At 44.7% G+C, this 22,486-nt stretch overlaps 1 protein-coding gene across 1 annotated transcript in view; it reads right to left on the bottom strand.

Annotated features, from left to right (window-relative positions):
* The window catches only part of EIF2S1 (eukaryotic translation initiation factor 2 subunit alpha), a 64,175-nt gene that overhangs the window by 32,518 nt on the left and 9,171 nt on the right, over positions 1-22,486 (bottom strand). Inside the window, exons 3-4 of the mRNA XM_033952174.1 lie at positions 20,513-20,592; positions 7,080-7,231 (exon numbers count right to left, since the gene is read on the bottom strand). Coding sequence (XP_033808065.1) covers positions 7,080-7,231; positions 20,513-20,592 — 232 coding nt within the window. The remainder of the gene's footprint in view (positions 1-7,079; positions 7,232-20,512; positions 20,593-22,486) is intronic.

The raw sequence follows: 22,486 nt of genomic DNA, 5'->3' as shown, positions 1-22,486 counted from the left end.
GTTGGCAGATATTTCCTCTAAACTTTTGCAGATCTTTATTCATGTTTACCACTTCCTTCCTTGGTGCCTACTCTATTACAAATCTTGGTATCATCCGCAAAAAGGCAAACCTTTCCTTCTAACCCTTCAGCAATGTCACTCACAAACATATTGAACAGGATCGGCCCCAGCACCGAAACCTGAGGGATTCCTCTACTCACCTTTCCATTCACCACCACCCTCTGGAGTCTGTCCGTCAATCAGTTTCTAATCCAGTTCACCACTTTGGGTCCTAATTTCAGCCCATCAAGTTTGTTCAAGAGCCTCCTTTGAGGAACCGTGTCAAAGGCTTTGCTGAAATCCAAGTAAATTACATCTAGAATTTGTCCTTGATCCAATTCTCTGGTCACCCAATCAAAAAATTAAATCAGATTTGTTTGGCACGATTTACCTTTTGTAAAGCCATGTTGCCTTGGATCCTGTAACCAATTAGATTCTAGGAAATTCACTAACTTTTCTTTCAGCAACACTTCCATTATTTTTCCAACAACCGAAGTGAGGCTTACCAGCCTGTAGTTCCCTGCTTCATTTCTGTGTCCACTTTTGTGAATAGGGACCACATCCGCTCTTCTCCAATCCCCAGGAATCACTCCGGTCTCCAGAGATTTGTTGAAGTAGTTTTTAATAGGACCCGCCAGAACCTCTCTGAGCTCCCTTAGTATCCTGGAATGCATCCCATCCCTTAGTATCCTGGAATGGTCCTATCGCTTTGTCCACCTTCAATTTTTCGAGTTGTTCATAAACACTTTCCTTAGTGAATGGCGCAGAAGCTACTCCATTTTCATGTGTAACATTGATTCCATCACAGCACTGCTCAGCCAGTAAAACCTGACGATGCTTTCTGTAAAGGCCACTTACTGTTTTGGTAACATTTTCTCCAGTTCAGGCACCGCTGAAAGACACTGCCCAATTGTGAGAGCTGCATATTCTGTTAGTCTTTTAAAGAATGGGAAAATGATCCAAATGAAGAAATAAGTAGCAACATAAGCATTGCCAAGTTACAAAGCATTGATAAAGAAGGCTAAAAAAAGAATATGAGAAACTTGCCAAAGAGGAAAACATAGTAACAACTTGGTTTGCGAGCAAAATTCGTTCCAGAAGCATGCTCGTAAATGAAAGTGCTCGTATATCAAAGCAACTTTCCCCATAGGAATTAATGAAAACGCGGATGATTCGTTCCACATCCCAAAAACTTACCATTAACGACACCTCCATCGCTGCTCATGTAGCTCTGGGAACCGGAGAGGGGGCTGTACTGCAGGGCACTCATGTCGTAACGGTGCATGTCCCAACAGTGGTACAAGTGGTGATGGTGTGCCCTGGCTCCAGGGTGCTGGCTGTGCTTCTTGTATCATGGCTTCAGCAGCTACCGCCACCAACCCCAGATAGCACCATTAGCCCAGTTCATGTGTGTGTAGCCCCCCGGATGCCATCGCCGCCCCGCCACTACTCTCCAGGCACTGGCCCACCTCTGTCGGACTCACCCCAAATCCCACACTGACCCTGGGGCCTCCGCACCAGCTGCCAGCCAGCCTTAGCTATACATCAAGAGTCCAGTTCGTCATTGCATCTATGCCACCGTCCAAGCTCCGCTCCCTTTTGATTGCACCTTCTGTTTCTGGTGGAGCTGGATGCGGATTGGGCAAGGCGGTGGTGTCCTCTGGAAGTAAAGGTTTGGGGGTGGGCAACACTTGTTGGTGGTGTCCGCTAGAAGTAAGAGGTTTGAGGGTGGGCTGCGCTCGCTTATCGAGTCAACACTTGTTTTGCGAGTTAAAGTTTGCTCGAGTGTTTTGCTCGTCTCGCAAAACACTCGAAAACTGCGTTACTTGCAAACTGAGGTTTGACTGTACATCAGAAGCAGAAAACCTGTGAGGGAATGCGTGGGATCACTGGATCATCGAGGAGTAAAAAGAAGAATAAAACCATAGCAGAGAGACTGAATTAATTCTTTGCTTCAATCTTTACAAAAGAAGATATAAGATCTACCTGGTTTTCAAGGGTGACAATGCAGAGGAACTGAAAGAAGTCTCAGTGAGCCTGGAAGATGTGCTAAACAGGTACAAGTGGATCGATATTTTTACTCCGCCAAAAATTACAAAGACTAGGGGACACTCAATGACGTTACAGGGAAATACTTTTAAAAACAGGAGGAAATATATTTTCATTCAGAGAATAGTTAAGCTCTGGAACACACTGTCAGAGGACGTGATAAGCTTAGCTGGTTTTACAAGGTTTGTACAAGTTCCTGGAGGAAAAGTCCATAGTCTGTTATTGAGACAGACATGGGGAAGCCACTGCTTGCTCTAGATCTGAAGCATGGAATGTTGCTACTATTTGGGGTTTTGCCAGGTACTTCTGACCTGGATTGGCTACTGCTAGAAAAAGGATGCTGGGCTAGATGGACCATTGGTCTGACCCAGTATGACTGTTCTTATGTTCTTACTGGCTCCCAACTTTATGGGCTGCCTCCTAGACCAAAGTTTGTTAGTGTTTACACTAAATCCAATAATTAGATTGAGCAAACCATTCTGTAGTGTTTTCACAAATACTAAAATTCCTAATGCATAGCAAAGTCTGCACAGATCCCAGATTGTGTTCCTCCCAAAGAATTAAGCAATCAACCATATCTTCACCTCACAGACACTGAAAAACAAGCATGTGAAAAGCACACCCTTGGGTAGAATATCTGAAATTTCTGAAGACTTTACTAAAGCTTTTGCTTCTATCTGGCAGCCTGGCCTCAACTTTAAACTACTCGTACAGAAACCTGGAGCTAGTGAAAACAGCCTATGATATAATTAAATCCAAGCATTCATCCATAAACTGAGGTTGTTTTCCTATGAGCAAAAAAACTTAGCCTCCCCCACACACACAAAAAAAATAGGATACAATTCTAGTGATACCCCAAAGTAGGTGTATCATAACAGCGCCAAAACAAAACTATCCTGTCAAGCAAGAAAATCGGGGCATTAAAGGAGCAAGAACTCAGGATTGTTGATCTACTGAAGCCAAGCAGTTCATTTAAACTACAAACACAATATACAAAGAAAAATAGAGTAGATGAGTGTCCTTGATGAAATGGAGCAACTGAAACTTGTGAGTTGATCACCGAATGTTGCAAGTATTACTGCTCTTTTAAAAAGTAGTGTATGATAAAAAGGTTTAGATGGTGGCTGTTAAATTTTTTTGTTCATTCCCTTTGATCTTTCAGCTAAGAACAAACAACATGCAGACAAGGAATTTCAGAAAGCAGACAGGGATAACACAGGAATTTAGCCTGAGTTCCACCCTCTCCAACATCATCAATAATGATATTTCCCCACAGTACTGAAGAGACTTAAAATGACTCAGAGACTTTATTCTCTGTATAAAAATAAACACAGCTGGTAAACTCAGAGGCATCAAGATACCAGTGCATCTAAAATTTGGCCGTAGCAAGAGAGAAGTTGCCATCAGGGTTGCCTCCCTCATCGTTTGCTGCTACTACAGACAGAGTGAAGGGAAGGAGGAACTGGGGAAAGAAAAGGGCAAACAAAGTTAAAAAAACAAAAGGGTCTTTTTACTAAAGGTGCACTGATGATTAGCGTTCGTGCTAAATCTGTTAGCGCACCTTAGCAAAAGGACCCCAAAATTACGTATTTAAAACAACACTTTAAAAAAAAAAAAAAAAAATTCTGATTTTATGTTCAAATATGTTTTATTAAATTTCCATCAAAAATGCATGTAAACATACAAGAACAGTCGGCAGAATCATCCACTGGAACATAAATCCCACCCCCTAGCCCCCCATCCCCACCCCCCAGGAGTCCAGTGCCATGTCGAGAAGCATAGGGTCAATCTCACAGATTTAATAATCTACTGCGGGCATGGGGCAAAATTTCAGATTTTAAAAATTTGGGCTAGTGTATGATTTTTTTTTTTTTTTAAAGTTTCCAGCTTTTGAAGTGTGCACACGCATAAATGTCCCATCACCAGAAATGTTTCCAATAAGTACAGCATTCAAATGTCAATTCATACTGTTGGTATATAAGAAAATAAATACCATGCTAAGGCAGACCAGAAGTCCATCAAGACCCACATCCTCTCTGACAGTAGACAGAGAAAATCACTAGGAAGTACCTTGCAGACCTCAAAGAACAGATCGTTTTCTTACAGTCCCTCCCAGTGATGAGTTGTTGCATTCTGAAATATACTTAGCTAATTATTATTTAATGACTTTTCCTGGACTTATTTGTACCAACCCTTATTAAAAACCTGTTGTCGGATGCCTTGATTCTATTCTCTAGCAACAATATACATAAAATGAAAAATATTTTCTCCAATGTGTTTTAAATCTGTTACCTCTTAGTTTCATGGAGTAACCTCCTAAACCTGGTGCAGTTTAAAGGCATAAATAACCATTCCATATGGAGGGGAGGAGTGGCCTGGAGGTTAGAGCTGCTGCCTCAGCATCCTGAGCTTGTGAGTTCGATCCCAGCCTGCTCATTGAGATTCTGGGCAAGACATTTAATCCCTCCATTGCCCCAGGTACAAGAGTTTTCGTGAATATGGACACTTTTCGGGATTTAAGTTAAATATGGATAAATCAGAGGCACTGGCGACTGAGGACGGCTTACAAGATCACTGGGTGGGAGATTTTCCTTTACGCTGGATGGAGGGCCATTTTAAATATCTCGGTATCTATTTGCCGGTAGACCCATGACATTTATATAAGGTGACAAAACAAAAAAAACAAGTAAGGAGCCCAAAAACTCACTCTAATGTAATAACATCCAGAATATCCCCCAGCACTGTATAAAGAAAGAGTGACATGCAATATAATAAAAAAGAACAGAGAAAAGACCTCAGTGTCATATAGGGGTATCACAAAAATCTAACACCCCTATAGACAAACTTGCTTCAACACAAATTTGAAGCAAGAAGACACATCCTCAGTCAGAAAACCCCCATCTCATAACCATTAGTTCAATTCTAAAGTGCTTAACTCTCAAAGTTCAGTGCATCAAATATAATATCATGTAAATTCAAATGTTGAAAAAACGTCAAACTTATCTGAAAAGATAGTCTTTTCAGTGATGGACAACAGAAGCAGGAAAAATCGCAAGGTGTAAGGCAAGTACCATAGAGTCAACCTGATGTTTCATTGTTAGGTTCCGGTCCAAAATCACACCAAGTACCTTGATGGAAGAATGAACTACAGTGGAACCTTGGTTTACGAGCATAATTTGTTCCAGAAGCATGCTCATAAACCAAATTGCTCGTATATCAAAGCGAGTTTCCCCATAGGAAGTAAGGGAAACTCGCTTGATTCATTTCCCCCCCACGAGGCCACCGGTGCTGCTCCATCTTACCCCCATCCCGAGGCCACAGGTGCTGCTCCACCCCCCTCCCACCGAGAACCAGCATCGCTTCCCTCCCCCCCGAGAACCGACATCGCCCCCGAACCAGCATCCCACACCCACCCAAACACAATCCCTTATCCTGATCTGGCACCAGCACCAACACACAGGGCATGCTGGTGCCCGAAGATCCTCCCTCTTGCCTGGGCTGGGCCTTGAGCATCTGCGCATGTTCAAAGCCTTCTGGTTCTCGCTCTCTCTGAGATTCTCAAGATGCTCAAGGTCTAGCCCAGGAAGAGGGAAGATCTACAGGCACCGGCACGTCCTGTGCGTTGGTGCTGGTGCCAGATCGGGATAAGGGATTGTATTTGGGTGCGCGGGCGGGGGATGCCGGATCACAAATCGAGTCAACGCTCGATTTGCGAGGCACAATTTGTGGGAATGTTTTGCTTGTCTTGCAAAACACTCGCAAACTGCGTTATTCGCAAACCGAGGTTTGACTGTATATAGGTTTTAGCATTTAAGATAACTGATGTAACATCTTCCTTCAATTATCTTAAATGCTAAAACCTATATAGTTCATTCTTCCTTCAAGATACTTGGTGTAATTTTGGACCGGAACCTAACAATGAAAAAGCTTCTCACTACATGGAGTGTTCTGCAAATTAGTGTGTTATTTCCTCTGGATTGTTACCATCTTTGGGATTAAAATGAAATCCATAGCCTAATGCAGGGGTCTCAAAGCCCCTCCTTGAGGGCTGCAATCCAGTCGGGTTTTCACGATTTCCCCAATGAATATGCATGAGATCTATGTGCATACACTGCTTTCAATGCATATTCATTGGGGAAATCCTGAAAATCCGACTGGATTGCGGCCCTCAAGGAGGGACTTTGAGATCCCTGGCCTAATGAGTTTCTCTGAAATACTAACATCAAGATCCAGCAAGGAATCACAAACTGCCCATTCTCATACGTCAGACAGAGTGTGGTTTGCCACTATTTCATAGTGAACTTAAATGCACCTCAATCAATCCATGGTTTGTTTGGGTTTTGGTTTTTTTTTTAACACATTTCAAGGCATCAGAAATGTAGAAAGCTATTTTTTCCTTTTCCGTGTACTTCAGTGGTTATTTCGTTCGTAATACATAAAGCTGCTCCTCACTCTTATTTCCTACTTTCTTTCTTCTGAAGAAATTATACTCTAGGAATGTTAAGTACCAATTCTATTTCAATCACACCAATACTATATGTTACTCAGTAATTGTAAATATATCCCACCATCCATTGATTTCTTTTTCTCTATTTTCCCATTAACTACTTTAGGCTCCCTTTTATTAAGCTGCAGTAGAGCATTTTAGCAAGGGCTGGCGAGGTAAACGCTCTGACGCTCACAGGAGTTGAATGAGCGTTGAAGCATTTACCTCACCGGCCCACACTAAAATGCTCTACCACAGTTTGGTAAAAGGGGGCCTTAATCAGTTATATCTTCCCTATTTCTCATTGCTTATTCTCAGATTATACTGCATGGTCAGATTTTGGCATTTTATTGGGAGCAAGCTAGTTACAAGTTCAAAATCTGAAAACCCCATTAGAAATTAGAGGAATCGCTACTGGTGAATGCTGTACACATAAAACTCTTTAAGACGCAAACTGCTTCAACACCACTGTTATAGTAAAAGTGTAATAAATAGATGTCCTTACGAAACAGCATGTTTAAATGCATCATAGGCGCCATATCCCGGCCTTTTGTACTTGTCGTCGAAGACCCAGGCTGTTCTCTGGAACAAGCTCTCCAGCTGCTCATCCTTGGTATATTCTAACACCTCGGCTACATGGCGCAGGATGCTGTAAACCTTTAGCACAAACAGAAGAGAGACCGTTTAAAAGCAAAAGCACAGAAAAAAAAATGAAGCAATCTTCACTACTGTCAAACAATTTAACTTACCCCCCCCCCTTTTAAAAAAGCTTAACATGGTTTTTAGCGTCGGCCACAGCGATAACAGCGCCGACGCTCATAGAATGCCATGAGTGTAAAAGCTGTTATCGCCGTGGCCGGCACTAAAACCCACACAATGCTTTTGTTAAAAAAAAAAAAGGGGGGGGTTAGTAGTTTATTTGGAGGAGCATTTAAGAAATTGTTCTATTTAGGAGATTTGATATATTGCGGTAGTCAGGGATGTCACACTTTGGAGCCAATTTTCAAATTGGCTGGACAAGCAATATCCTTTGAATAGTTCTCTTTCATTTAGAGATAAATCTTATTAGATACATAAAAGAAGGTGCTGGAAGAAACTAACGGCTCCTTTTACAAAGGTGCGTTAGGACCTTAACGCGCTAAAATGCCGAGCGCTAGTTGCTACCTCCTCCTCTTGAGCAGGCAGTAGTTTTTTGGGTAGCACATGCTAATCCGGTGCGTGCGCTAAAAACGCTAGCGCACCTTTGCAAAAGGAGCCCTAAGATGAGATCCTATATGTTTTTTCATACAAAACGATGGAATACAAAGGAGAAAGGTAAGAAAAGATACTCTCATTGATAAGGAGAAATACAATACAATACAATAAACTCTTATATCCCGCACAAGCCCATTAAGTTTCAAGTTTTATTATTTTTAATATACCGACCATTAACATGTATCTGGCTGGTTTACAAAGCTAAAAAGAAATAAAATAAAATAGTAATTGTATATACAGTGGTGCCTCACACAACGAACTTAATTGGTTCCAGGAGCAAGTTTGTTATGCGAAAAGTTCGTTATGTGAAACGCGTTTTCCCATAACAATACATGTTAAAAAAAATAATTCGTTCTGTAGCATAAAATATGCTAAGATGACATAAAAAAAGATAAATTTTTTGTTATTATTTTTATTTAGATACATCTAAAAACATAATTGTTTTTTTAAAACAACACACATTTTTTTAAATTTAAAGACAGACTAAGTAGAGTCTAATTTTACAGTGAGAGAGGGCAGAGTCTCAGCGGCAAAAACTGGGACTTAACTGTTCATTTTTTTTTTTTTTTTTTTCTAGCATCGGGGAAGCGGCGAGAGTAGCTCCGCCCCCCCAACGCATCAGCAGTAGGCGCCGGGCCCCTGCGAGCCGACGGTCCGCCATTGCACAGGGAGCCAGGCGGAGAGAGGGCAGTTAAGCGCAGTGCCTGCGCGGAAGGATGCAGCTCGGGCGACTTCGTTGTGTGAAACGAAGTTCATTGTAGGAAGCAAGACATGAAGTTCGTTGTGCGCAGCGTTCGCTGTGCGAGGCGTTCGTTATGCGAGGCACCACTGTATATGACGGAGGAGTGAACATTAAAAAGACGATAAACAAGAACTTACATGAATTTGAGGGTAATAAGGGAAAGGAAAGGTCGATAAGTACATTGTTTTGTTTTTTAAAAAATCTTTATTCATTTTCATATCTTACAATAAGTGTATAATATTCAATCAGAGAATTCTTACAAAACAAAAAATTTAAAAGAAGGGAAGAGGAGGGATATGACATCAGGGATAGGGTTGCTTCGTAAAAGCGGTTGAGAAGATTTTACCAGCTTTGGGAAAGGAGGTATTTAGATGTTAAGATATGCATCTTGAAATAAGAATGTTTTTAGTTTGGTCTTGAATTTAACGAGAAGATTTTCATGACGGAGTTGAGGTGGCATGGCATTCCATAAGGTTGGAGCAACTACAGAGAAGTTAGTTTTCCTAGTGCAGTAGAATTCTTTGATGGAAGGAACAGCCAGTAAGTTTTGATCTGCTGATCTTAGGGTCCGAGAAGAACAGAGAGGGATGATAAGTTTGTCGAGAAAAGATGGAAGACATGAGAGTTTGATTTTGAAAACCAGCATTAAGGTTTTATAAGTGATACGGTGAGTGATAGGTAACCAATGGGCTTCTTTCAAGAGAGCAGTGACATGATCAGATTTCCCTACTTTATGTATAAATTTGATTGCTGTATTTTGTGTGAGCTGCAAATGACGTTCTGCACAGTTTACAATGCTATGAGACTAGGTATTCCTAGGAACAGTACAAAATGACACCACAATTCCACAGGCAATACAGCTTTTGGGCTAATCATCACATTAATCTTCCATCACAATCTCTTTAAAAGATAAGCTTTCAGAGAATTCCTCAACTTTGTGTAGCATATCAGAAATTGAGGAAATTAAGAACTTTCAGAACATGGCTGTCCGCTTGATATTTGGATTGAAAAAAAAGCGACCGTTAGTCCCTACTACAGACTGCTCCACTGGTTATCATTGGAGGCACGAATAATGCGTTTGTTTCAAGCTGGTTTGGGAACTAGCTCCCACCTACCTTCTATCTCATTTTGTGTTAAATAGTCCTACAAGGATAACCAGAAACTGTAATCCATTTGCATACCCAAGCATTACTGGCTGTAAATACAAATCTTTTTTGGATAGGACTCTTATGTATCAAGCAACTAAACAGCAATTTTGGTTAGGCAACTACATTAATAGAGCTAGACTAACCTACGGCGCCATTAGGAAAGAAATAAAAATAGCATTGTTTAATAGATTTATCTCCTAAACAGAAGTTTCACTAAATCTAATACTGCTATTATGTCCACTCTTGTGTAAAATGTTGTATTTTAATAATTTGCATATTGTAATTTGCTGATTGTCCAGCTCTCTTCAGTGTGAACCGCCTAGAAGTGGTCTGATTATGGCGGTATAGAAGAATAAAGTTATTATTAAAGTAGAAGGCAGAGAATTCCACCAATATGTGGCTTCTTATATAAAAATCTAAGACCAAATCAATTTGTAAACATTCTTCCTCATATCTGGATAGTGAAAAGACAAATCAGATTGCTTCGTAATATCACAATTCCTTATTAGTAATTAAATCATACCATATAACCGGGGGCACATCCATGAATCATTAAAAATTGCATGAGCTCCAACTAGCAGCCAGTGCAATTTTAAAAACAATTCCATCTAATTTTGATAATATATATTTCTTTGGTATCCTTGACTCATTCATGCATTAAATTAAAATTGACAAGATTAGAAATAAATTATGAAAAGTCCTTTGCATACTTTTCATGGGCATTTTTGCATCTTCAGAGCAGTGCAAATACAATGGAACCTTGGTTTACGAGCATAATTCATTACAGAAGCATGCTCATAAACCAAATTGCTCTTATATCAAAGTGAGTTTCCCCATAGGAATGAATGGAAACTCGCTTGAATTGTTCCCCCCCCTCAGAGGCCACCAGTGCTGCTTCAACTTATCCCCCCCCCCTCGAGGCCACTGGCGCTGCTCCACCCCCCCCCCCCCCGAGAACCGGCATCGCCTCCCCTGTGATCCGGCATCCCCCCAACTGTGATCTAAAATCCCCCCCGCAATCTGGCATCCCCCGCCAAGCGCCCAAACACCATCCCTTACCCCGATTAGGCACCAGCACCAACGTACAGGACATGCCGGTGCCCGAAGATCCTCCCTCATTTACAGTGAGAACCAGAAGGCCTTGAGCATGCGCAGATGCTCAAGGCCCAGCCCAGCCAAAAGAGAGGATCTTCGGGCACCGGCATGTCCTGTGTGTTGGTGCTGGTGCCAAATCGGGGTAAGGGATGGTGTTTGGGCGCTTGGCAGGGGATGCCAGATCGCGGTGGGGAGTGCGACACCAGCGGGGGGGATGCCGAATCATGGGGGGGGGATGCTGGATCGCTGGGGGGAGGGGGGCGACGACTCGCAAATCGAGTCAATGCTCGGGTTGCGAGGCACGATTTGCGGGAATATTTTGCTCGTCTTGCAAAACACTCGCAAACCGCGTTATTCTCAAACCGAGCTTTGACTGTATATGTATCAGAGTCTGGGCTTCATTCCTACTGTCTGTATTTTCAAAATTCAGTTTAAGCTGTATTTCCCACTGGCAATATACATTGTGTTATTGTTCAAAAATTTATGATAAAAAGTAGCAAAACAAAGTCGGTAGTCAACAATGTATATAAATGTGTAATATAATCCACAGTACTGTACTAAAACGTGGCAGTAGTTATATTTCCAAGTGTAATCTTTCTAACTGAAAAAAACAGATGGGCACCTTTTAATTATCACAAAACAACATTACCACGCAATCTTAACAGACATAACATTATCGTATATTGTAAAATTCAAGTAATTAAAAAAAAACCAAACAAACCTAAAAACAAATCTGAATAAACTCTCTGGTATCATTCCAAAGGGACACTACGACTGTATCAAGTAAACCTTCACTCAGTAAATACACATTGTAAGCCCAGCATTTATAAATCTATTCACATAGTAATATAGAAAATGCCACAGAAAGACTATCCAGCTCTTCCAGTCTGTCCTATTATTCTGTTTGCACTGCTAAATATATAGCACAGCTGCCATGCACTAAGACCCAAATTCTGCAAACGGTATCCCAATTGTAGGCAGCTGTAGGCGTCCTACAGCTGTCTAACCAGCCAATCGGAATGCACGTTTTCTAAAAAAATGCTCACCAGGCAGGCCGCCTACATTGGAGGTGCCTCTGGGAGCCTAGGGAAGCCCATATGGCTGCCTAAGGCTAGCCGTAAGTGTGGTTTGTCCCGGAAGTCGCCTTAGGCGAACCTAGGCAGTCATATGCGTCTCCCTAGTAGAGCGCGAGACGCTTACAATGTAGGCCAGCAAAATGTTGGCCTACATTGTCAGTAGACACGGCAAGGGATCTCCCTGTCAAGATAAGTATAGCGGCTGCCAGTCTCCCCCCCCCCCCGAATGAGGCAGGAGGGATGCCCAACTCCTCCTGCCCGAAAGATCCCCCCAACCTGTCCCGGATAATCGCCGGAAGACACTCCTCCCCTGCCAACACCCCTCACTAACTTTAAAAGTTGGCCAGCCAGGACTTCCTACCGTCCGGCCTGCCTCTGTCGAAATGAGGCAGGGATGCACCGGGAAAGGACCTAGGTCTGATTGGCCCATGTGCCTAAGGCCCTTAGGGGGGGAAGGGGGGGTTGAAACCCTCCTGTGGGTGAACTTGGGGGGGGGGGTCTTCCGGGCAAGAGGAATTGGGCAATCCTCCTGCCTCATTCGTTCAGTAGAGGGGGGGGGGGGTGAAAGACTGGCAGCCGCTATACTTATCGCAGCAGGGAGATTCCTTGCCGCAATGTGTAGCGGCCACGTGTACAATAACCCGGTTTGTAACCAGCAGCTGTAACATTGACGTCGGTTACAGAATCGGGTTTATTTTAGGCCCGATCCTGTATAGGACGCCCGTTGCTTCAGTGCGACCATCTGCTGCTTCTTTGACATATAGTTCTCTCTCATATAAAGAACATAAAAATTACAACTTTTAACCACCACTGTTCTACATTACATAGTAAATGATGGCAGATAAAAAAAACAAAATGCCCTCCCGTCTGCTATGGGCAAATGTGCATGGAAATGTCCATACTTAACCAACCTATTTCCACCTTCTCCATATCTTATGCCTGACCTCCGAACCCCTTTTCTATTACTGCTGTCCATATATATCCCAAACAAGTACAAAATTTATTACAATGATAGCCTCCCCTGCCTCAGTTTATAGGTCACCTCAGACCTTGCCAACATCAATTTTGCTTCTAACTGGATTCAATACTTACAACCATCCAGAAATCTAAAGGAAACACAGATCTTATTTCTCTTGCAGTCCAGTCTCTTCCACTACACATGAAATGTGGAGAATGAGATAGACAGCCTGTACTGTACTTCTACAAAACAGACCTGGCCCATAACACTAAGGCAGGGGTGTCAAACTCAATCACATAAGGGGCCAAAATCTAAAACATAGGCTATGTCTCGGGCCAAATTTTTTATTAAGATACTTAGAGGTCCTTTTATTAAAGGTACAGTACACTAACCGATTTAGTGTGTGCTAAATGCGAACCTTAATAAAAGGACCCCTTAGTCTTAGTAGAAGTATAGGGTTAACCTCTCCAACTCCACGCCATCTCTGTGATGTAAACAAAATAAATAAAAAAAGACTTTTCCTCTCTCTTTTAGGTCCTATTTCACGCTTGCTGTCTAACACCAACTCTGGCAGGATACACATTTCAAATCTGACATATTATAAATCATAAAACAGAAAATAAAATTATTTATTCTACCTTTTGTTGTCTGGTCATTATTCAAATCATGTTGGTTGTCTTCTGATAACTCGCTTGCCAGGGTCTCTTGCCCATTTGTCGTTTTCTTCTTTCTCCGTGTTAACCATCCATCTTCCATCTCTGTCCTCCCCTTTCGTTTCCCTTCCCTCCCCCGGAGGTCTGGCATCTTCCCTTTTTTTCATCTCCATCCCTGCAGCAATGGACCCCACCATCCCCAGATCCACCATCTCTCCTTTTCTCAACTACTCTTTCATCCAGCATCTCTACCTCCTTTTCCACTACCCCAGAGTCCACGATCTTTCCCTTTCTCTTCTCAACTACCCTCCTATCCAGCATCTCTAAACCCCCCCCAGACACCATTCCTTGTGTCCAACTTCTCTCCTTTTCTGTTCTTTCCCTTCCTCCATCCCTTGTCCATCATCTCTCTCCCTCTCCTCTGTTATTTGACCCATTACTTCTTCCCCTCCCCCCCTCAGTCCGGCATATGCACGTCTGTTTGGACCCCTCCTTCCCTCACTCTGTGTACTTCTACACCAGGGCCTGTCGCCTCCTCCTTCCCGCTCTGTATTCTAACCCAGGGACCACCGCTGCCCCCCCCCCAAGGCCTGCATCTTCTTTCTAGAACAGTCTCACCTTCAAACAGCCTGCAAAGGTTCGCTGTAGCAATCCTAAGCAGGCTGCTGTGAACCTCCACAGCACGTTCCTTCTGCCGCAGTTCCGCCCCTCTTCTGACATATGGGATTGTAGTAGAGGGAACGTTACGCAGAGGTCGACGGCAGCCTGCTTAGGATTGCTACAGCACCAACGATCCTCTGCAGGTTGTTTAAAGATGAGACTGGGATGGAGGGAGGGAAGGACAGAGGGCCAAATCTAATTATCCTGTGGGCCAAATTTGGCCTACAGGCCTGAGTTTGACACCCCTGCACTAAGGGGACAATTCTACAACTGGGTACCTCCACCGAGGGGCCCCAAAAACATGTGGTGAGGACCTATTCTATAACGGCATACAGGTGGACATATTCCATTACAGAACACTGGAATAATTGCAAATCAGCACACTAGCAGTAACATCAGCTACAGCTGATGTAACTAAGGGTCTGTAAATTATCAGGAATGAGTGTAACTTATAGTATTCAGTAAGTTATATGAGTAGGTGGGAGCCACACTCATGCTCCACCATTTAAATACCCTCCTTGCATTTACACAGTATGTTCATTAGGTGCACCACTTTTGTGGGTAATTGTATATTTGTATGCACTAAGTGCTAATATATTCTACACATTTTTTTTTTTTTTTTAACTTGAAAATCTTTATTAAAAGTTTTGTATTATACAAGCAAAATAAGGAAATCCAGGCTCAAGCACTCCATAGTATTGAACAAAAGACAACAGGCTCTGAGTTCACAATACAGCAAGAAGAAAACATCATTGTCAACCAGATATCCCCTGCAATGAATCACAAATCCCCCCTCCCCTCCCAAATAAACTGAAATATACAGAGTGGACACCTCCCTGTTGTTCCTTCAGGAAGTTATCCCTACAACAACAATCCCCCCAAACCCCCCAGCCCCAGTAAACTTAAACCAAAGTATCAATCTTGTCCATAATAACAGTCCAAGTTCGGATAGATGAAAAGTAGTGCCCATGACGTTTAGCAATTGAAAGTTCCATGGTACACAATTGATGAAACTGCAAATACCATTCTAACATAACAGGTGCCTCAGATCTTTTCCAGGATTTAGCAATTAAACATTTAGCTGCAGCCAGTCCCCACCTGCGGAGCTTAGTTTGCCAAGTGTGTTCACCCACATTATGTAAGCCTAGTAAACATTCCACTGGCACCAACGGGATCACAACTTGTACCAATTGGGATAAACAGCCAACAACATGTTTCCAGAAGATTTGTAAAGGAAGACAGTCCCACCAAATATGCAAAAAGGTGCCAACTGCCCCCCCACACCTCCAACACATTGCAGAGGAACTCGGAAACATTTTATGTAACCTAGCTGGGGTATAATACCACCTGGTAAACACCTTGTAGGCATTCTCCTGTATAAGAACACAAGAGGATGCCTTACCCACCTCAAGACATAGTTGAGTCCATTCCCTCTCTGTGAAAGAACGCCCCAGGTCCCGTTCCCAAAGCCCTTTGTATTTAGGGTGAAAGACAACTGAGCCCCGAAAGTATTGATAGAGAACTGAAATGGGTTTGGGCAGGTTACGAAGTGTAAGCCACAGATGTTCCAAGGGAGCCCTTGTCTTAATCGAATCCCCAGACCAGCCCTGTGTTTGAATAAAATGTCGGGTTTGGGAGTAAGCTAAAAAATCCCCCTTAGGCAAAGCTGCACTCTTCTGAAAAGCCTCAAAGGACACCAGGATCCCCCTATGAAGGACATCCGAGAACATCCGGAGTCCCTGACGCTCCCAGCGCTGAAAAACCGAACTCTCCCCACCCGCCGGAAAGGATGGTTCGTCCCCCAACGCCCCCAGCAGCGAAGGCACCAGCCCTGTTCCCCATTTCTTCCGCGTCTCCCACCATATCCGCAAAAGGTGTGTCAAAATAGGGTTTCTCAAAGTTCTAAAAACCACCCGTGCAGGTAAAGAGGACCAAATCAGGGTTCGTAAAACCCGGGTTCCCATTAATTGCTGTTCCAATTGTACTACACTCTTTTGTTCCGCTATATCCCAATCCAACAAAATTCGTAATTGTGCAGCCCTATAATACCAGAACAAATTGGGAAGTGCTCGTCCCCCGGACTCACGGGGTAGCCACAGACACTGACGAGAGATCCGAGGCGGTTTCCCCTTCCAGATAAACCGGAAGAACAGAGCATGGAGTTCTTTCAACACCACAGTCGGGAGCGGTATAGGCAGTGTTTGAAAAAGAAATAATAAGCGAGGCAAAATATTCATTTTAATAACCGCTATCCGTCCCCACCAAGACAACCACAGCCCAGACCACCTCTGCAAGTCCACTTTGATTTGTCTAATAATGGGGGTATAATTCAAAGTGTACAGCTGAGACAAATCCCGAGAGATATGGATCCCCAAATATTTCAGCGCCCCAGAAGCCCAACGAAACGGGAATCTCCCCGACAGTCCCCTCTCTTCATCTGCAGTCAAGGTGATCCCCAACAATTCCGACTTATCCAGATTAACCGTAAAGCCGGACACCAAACCAAATTCAGCAAAAATGTCTAACAAGATAGGTAGGGATAGTTCAGGGTCCCGCACATATAACAACACATCGTCAGCAAATAACGCAAGCCGATGTTCCTGAGCCCCGATCCATAAACCCCTCATGTCCGGGTGTTCTCGTATGTGGATAGCTAAGGGTTCAATAGACAGTGCAAACAAAAGCGGAGAGAGAGGGCACCCCTGACGTGTACCCCGTTCAATTGAAAAGAAGTCTGTGTAGTCCCCATTCACCCTAATAGTCGCCCTCGGTGACCGGTAGAATGCCTGCACCCAAGCCAGAAAGAAATCCCCACACCCCGTCCGCTCCATGACTTGCCATAAAAAGTCCCAACCCACCTGATCAAAAGCTTTCTCCGCATCAACTGCTAAGAGAGCTACTTTGTCCAAATTGTGCTGCGCCTCCCAAAGAAGATGCAACGTTCTTCGGATATTGTCTCCAACCTGACGTCTCCGAATAAACCCCGATTGATCCATATGAATCAGGCTAGGCAAACACTTCCCCAGCCTGAGGGCCAGAACTTTAGCCAGAATTTTAGCATCGGTGTTCAATAATGAAATGGGCCGGTACGCCCCACAACTAGCAGAATCTCTCCCTGGTTTAAGCAATATTGAGATACCCGCGTCTCCCATCGATGGCGGTAGTGAATTCCCCTCCCTCACCCCATTAAGAACCCGTACCAATAAAGGAGCTAGCTGGACCCGATACTGTTTGTAAAAACTATTAGTGTACCCATCTAAACCCGGGGACTTTCCCAATTTCAGCCTGGTGATAACCCCCAATACCTCCCCCAAGGAAACAGGACTATTGAGATATCCCATATCCGAGTCTCCCAGGTGTGGCAACGTCACTTTATCTAAATATGCCTTGATAGAGTCCAATTGTACCCCTTCCACTTTCCCATATAATTTGGTGTAGTAAGAAAGAAAAACCTTCTTAATGTTCCCATCCGTACACTGCATTTTCCCCTCTATATCCCTAATTCGGGTAATAGCTGTTCTAGCTTGTTTCAATTTAATATATCTAGCAAGTCTCGAGCCCGCTTTATTGCTGTATTCATATATCGTTTGGCGTAATCTTAGTCTATAAAAATCAATCTCTTCCATCTGTAGAAGAGAAAGTTCATGTCGCGCTCTCAGAAGCTGTGCAAACACTTCTGGATCAGGAGAGCACTGGTGTTGCCTCCCCAAAGATATCAAGGTCTCCCGAAGGGATATAGTTCTTCGCTCCCGCTGTCGCTTAAGGCGCGCTCCCCATTTAATAAAGACCCCACGAATCACAGCCTTAAGGGCATCCCACAATATGGAGTCACCCACCTCCCCATTATCATTGTCATGTATATAATTGGCGATAGCCTCTCCCACCTCCCTGTCCACCTCTGTATGCTTTAACAGTGATTCATTTAGCCTCCAAAAGGTCCGATGATGCCCCACATCCCAATAGCCTTCACAGGCTATCCAGACAGGCGCATGGTCAGAGATATGTATAGCTTCAATTTCAGCAGTTCTGATTCCCCCCCATTGATTACGATGAGTCCAGATACTGTCAATCCTAGCATAAGAACCATGGACAGATGAATAATGGGTATACGACCTCTGGGAGGGGTGATGCAAGCGCCAACTGTCGATCAAGCCCAAGGAGGACATCAGGGCAAGAAAAGCCTTGCGGGAAGCTCGGGACGAAGATCGAAGTCCTCCCCGGGAGTGATCCAGCAGCACATCTGGAGTGACATTGAAATCCCCCCCCAAATATACAGACCCCCTAACAAAATTGACTAAATCATCTGCAAGAGAACCATAGAAGGCCGCCTGACCTCCGTTAGGACCATAAATGTTAATTACAGTGATAGTACGGCCCTGTATTGCACCCTGCAGAGCCAGACACCTTCCCCCAGAATCTCTAAACACTTCCTGAACAGTAAAACCCAAGCCCTTTCGAATAAGAATTGCCAGTCCTCCCACCTTTTTAGCAGACTGGCCACTCTGATGCGTCCATACTTGCTCAAAGTAAGAGGACCGCAAGACCCCCACATGTCTGGGCCTCAAGTGGGTTTCCTGCAACATACATATATCCCACTTTAATCTATTCAATTCACGATATACTATACTACGCTTACCCGGACTGTTTAAACCGTTTACATTCCATGATCCAATAGTAAGAAGTTTACTTGTACTCCCTCCCATCCCCCCCCCCCCCCCCCATACCCGAAGCCGACCCCCTCAGTGAAGGTCTAGCCAACCCTTAGAAAGTGAAAAGTACCCCAGGCGACTAGCCCAAGCCGCTTCCCATGTCAACAACACATAACCAAAAAATTGCCGCATAACCAGCCGCAAGTAAAGCTAAAGATAGAGAGAAACATTAGAAAGTGCAGAGTCTCTTTCCAAGATCCAGACCGGAGATGGCACACCACTCAGCACCTCTCCCAGTCTATGCCAATCAACGTGGCCTCGTTAAAGAGTAGTCAAGATGGTAAGTCCTCTTCATCATCAGGTCCCCTGTTTAGCTGCTCGCTTGCCAGAACGCAGGACTGTAGACCAAGCACCAGGGATTCCGGAAGTACTAGCAGTAGCCGGCGTTGATACCGTCTCCGGGATATTCACACAACCCAGCTCTTTCATAGCTATCCAGGCTTCCGTGACCGTAGCCACCTTTCGAGACCTCCCGTTGATAGTAAGCCAGACCCCAAAGGGGAACAGCCACCTGTATTTGTGGCCACCATCTCTCAGCACTTGCGTAACCTCTTTGAACGCCCTGCGCTTCTGTAGTGTAGACCATGCTAGGTCCTGGTAGACACCCACTTCCAACTCTTTCCAACGAAACCGGGGGTGGCGCCGTGCCATCTGCAAAATCTTCTCTTTGAGGGAAAAATCCGCAAAGCAAGCGATGATATCTTTATAGCCAGGACCTCTCACAGGACCCAAGCTCCGATGTGCTCTCTGCAGTTTAATCTCCTCAGGTATCTCAGCTCCATCCACACTTAGAAGGCTCTGGCAAAACTCTCGCACCACAGTCTTGCAATCACGATATGCCTCCCCCTCCGGGATTCCCTTAAATCGCAGGTTACACCGGCGTGACCTATTCTCCAGGTCCTCCACCTGCGCCTGTAGTTCCTGCAGCTCAGATGTTAAATGGTCTGTGGATTCCTTGACCCCAGTAACTGTGGCAGACAAAGCCTCCACGTGCTCTTCAGAGGCTATCACTCTGGCTCCCAACTCCCCCACATCCGCACGGAGCTCCGCCAGGGCAGCCTTTACATCCACTCTCACTCCTACCATTTCATCCTTCAGGTCCTGGAACCACGTTTGGAAAGACTTGTGCACCGTCTCACTGAGCTCCCCCGAGATCGCCAGAGTCCCAGCCTCAATCAGCTCTGCCGGCGCCGACGGCCCCGCGGCCATTTTAAGCGCGTCTCCTGCACTCCCCTGTGTCTCACTCGCTGTTTTCTCTCCTCCATCGCCGAAGTATTTAAATTTATCAAGTTTCTTCCGCGTCGCCATGGCTTCACTCGCGAATCGCGATCTTAATAATCAGCGCGTTTTAGCGCTAGAAGCTGAAAAAGCACTTTTCCTCACCGGCCCCTACGGAGCTCCCGATTCAGGCAGCCATGCGCTGGGATGACGTCACTTCCCCCCCTTATATTCTACACATTTATGCACACAAAAGGGCATGTAAATGTGGGCACCTAGGTTACAGAATTGCCTTTTAAATTTGTTGCACATAGCCGAGTGAGAAAAAGACACAATTAATTATTCCTGCCATTTAAGAATATGCAGTTTAACAGGACAAGGCTGTAACTCATTGAAAATCACAAAGAAAAAAAAATAGTACCTACAGTCTTAGATTTGGTAAATTTGTCTTCACATTTCAGTGCCTCTTCTGGTGAAACTCTTCTCTTAGACAAGTCAATATAGCCTAAGCAAAAAAAGAAACCAGAAAGGTTAGTTCTCATGCATTCCCTCCAAAAAAAGGTTTAGTCTAATCTAATATAGTACCCTATGCCTTATGTTTCCATGCCTCTCCTCCATCAGCTGATTGGTACTTAGATGTGTGTGGACACTGTGCGTTGAAACCAAACTGTCAGCACATTCCCATACTTCACACAGCGGCTATGCTCCATCTCTCTGAAACATGGGGGAAGCCTCTGCTTGCCCTGGATCAGTAGCATGAATGTTGCTATTCTTTGGGTTTTGGCCAGGTACTAGGACCTGAATTGGCCGTCGTGAGAACGGGCTACTGGGCTTGATGGACCACTGGTCTGACCCAGTAAGGCTATTCTTATGTTCTTATGTGAAGATGGAAGCCAGAATGTATTCAAACATGTGCTCAGTGCAGCCATCAACAACTGTATGTTAAAGGGCAATGGCTCTTACAGCTCCACCTGGGCACCCACCATCAGCTCAGAAACACAAGTACACGCAAAGCGTGGAGCATAGAAGAGAGTTACAATTCAACAACAGTGTTCACATTTTGCAAATGGTATTTTTAAGGGTTGTTTAGTCCAGTGTTTCTCAACACATGGTACGTGGGCTGCTTGTTACATAGTAACATAGTAACATAGTAGATGACGGCAGATAAAGACCCGAATGGTCCATCCAGTCTGCCCAACCTGATTCAATTTTAATTTTTTCTTCTTAGCTATTTCTGGGCAAGAATCCAAAGCTTTACCCTGTACTGTGCTTGGGTTCCAACTGCCGAAATCTCTGTTAAGTCTTACTCCAGCCCATCTACACCCTCCCAGCCATTGAAACCCTCCCCAGCCCATCCTCCACCAAACGGCCATATACTGACACAGACTGTGCAAGTCTGCCCAGTACTGGCCTTAGTACTGGCCCAGTACTGGCTTTGTTGGGGGTATGTGGCCTGGCCGCCAGTGGAGATCCCTCCCTGTCTGTCTGCTGCACCACCTCCCACCCCCGAAGCCAGCCCCGATACTTCATTGGAGCTGGATTGGCTCCCTCCTCCCACAGCAGCACTCCATGCAGGGACGCAGGCAGCGACTCATACGCTGCATAGCTGACCTGGAAACTTCTCTCAGACGTCAGAATTGATGTCAGAGGAAAGGCTTGTGGGCCAGCAACGTGCAGCATGTGAATTCGCTGCATGCGCTGTCCTTGCTCGGAGTTGCTGCTTGGGAAGGATGGAGCGAGTCTGGCTCCAACGAAGTAACAGGGTCGGCTTCGGGGTTTGGGGGGCTGCAGCGGGCCGCAGACAGGGAGGGAGGGATCCCCAGCAGCGGCTTCAGCAGGGGGCAGGGCAGGCAGGATTTCCCGGCGGTGCCTGCGGACAGGTCAGCTTCGGGGTTGATGCATGTGGACGGGGGTGGGGCAGGCAGGGATCTTTGGCGGTGCCTATGGCTGAGTCGACTTTGGGGGAGGGGAGAAGAGGGGGGGAGTTTGGGCTGGGCAGGCAGGGAGCCCCAGCGTGCAACTTAATTTTGGGACAAAGCTGAAAGGCAGATAGGGGGTACAAACTCGACACAGAATGAAGCGAAGGGGCATGAACATTGGACACAGAAGAGAGGGAATTGAAAGGGAGAATTGATAGGCATGAGTGTGTGGTTGAGAGATGGTGCACGTGGGGAAAGGAAGAAAGGAAAATTGGGCTCATGGAGGGACAGAGAGAGAGAGAGAGAGAGATGTTGATTGGGGAAGGGAATGGGGTCTGGAGGAGAGAAAGCGTAGAGGAGGCAGAAAAAGAGAAATAATGGATTTTATTTTTAAATTTTTCCAATATTTCTTTCTTTCTGCCTTTTGTACGCTTTCTCTCCTCCGGACCCAATTTCCTTCCCCAACCAACATCTCTCACT

The sequence above is a fragment of the Geotrypetes seraphini genome, chromosome 7, assembly GCF_902459505.1.
Source record: "Geotrypetes seraphini chromosome 7, aGeoSer1.1, whole genome shotgun sequence".
NCBI classification, from domain to species: domain Eukaryota; kingdom Metazoa; phylum Chordata; class Amphibia; order Gymnophiona; family Dermophiidae; genus Geotrypetes; species Geotrypetes seraphini.
This window is presented reverse-complemented; position numbering and strand designations above follow the sequence as displayed.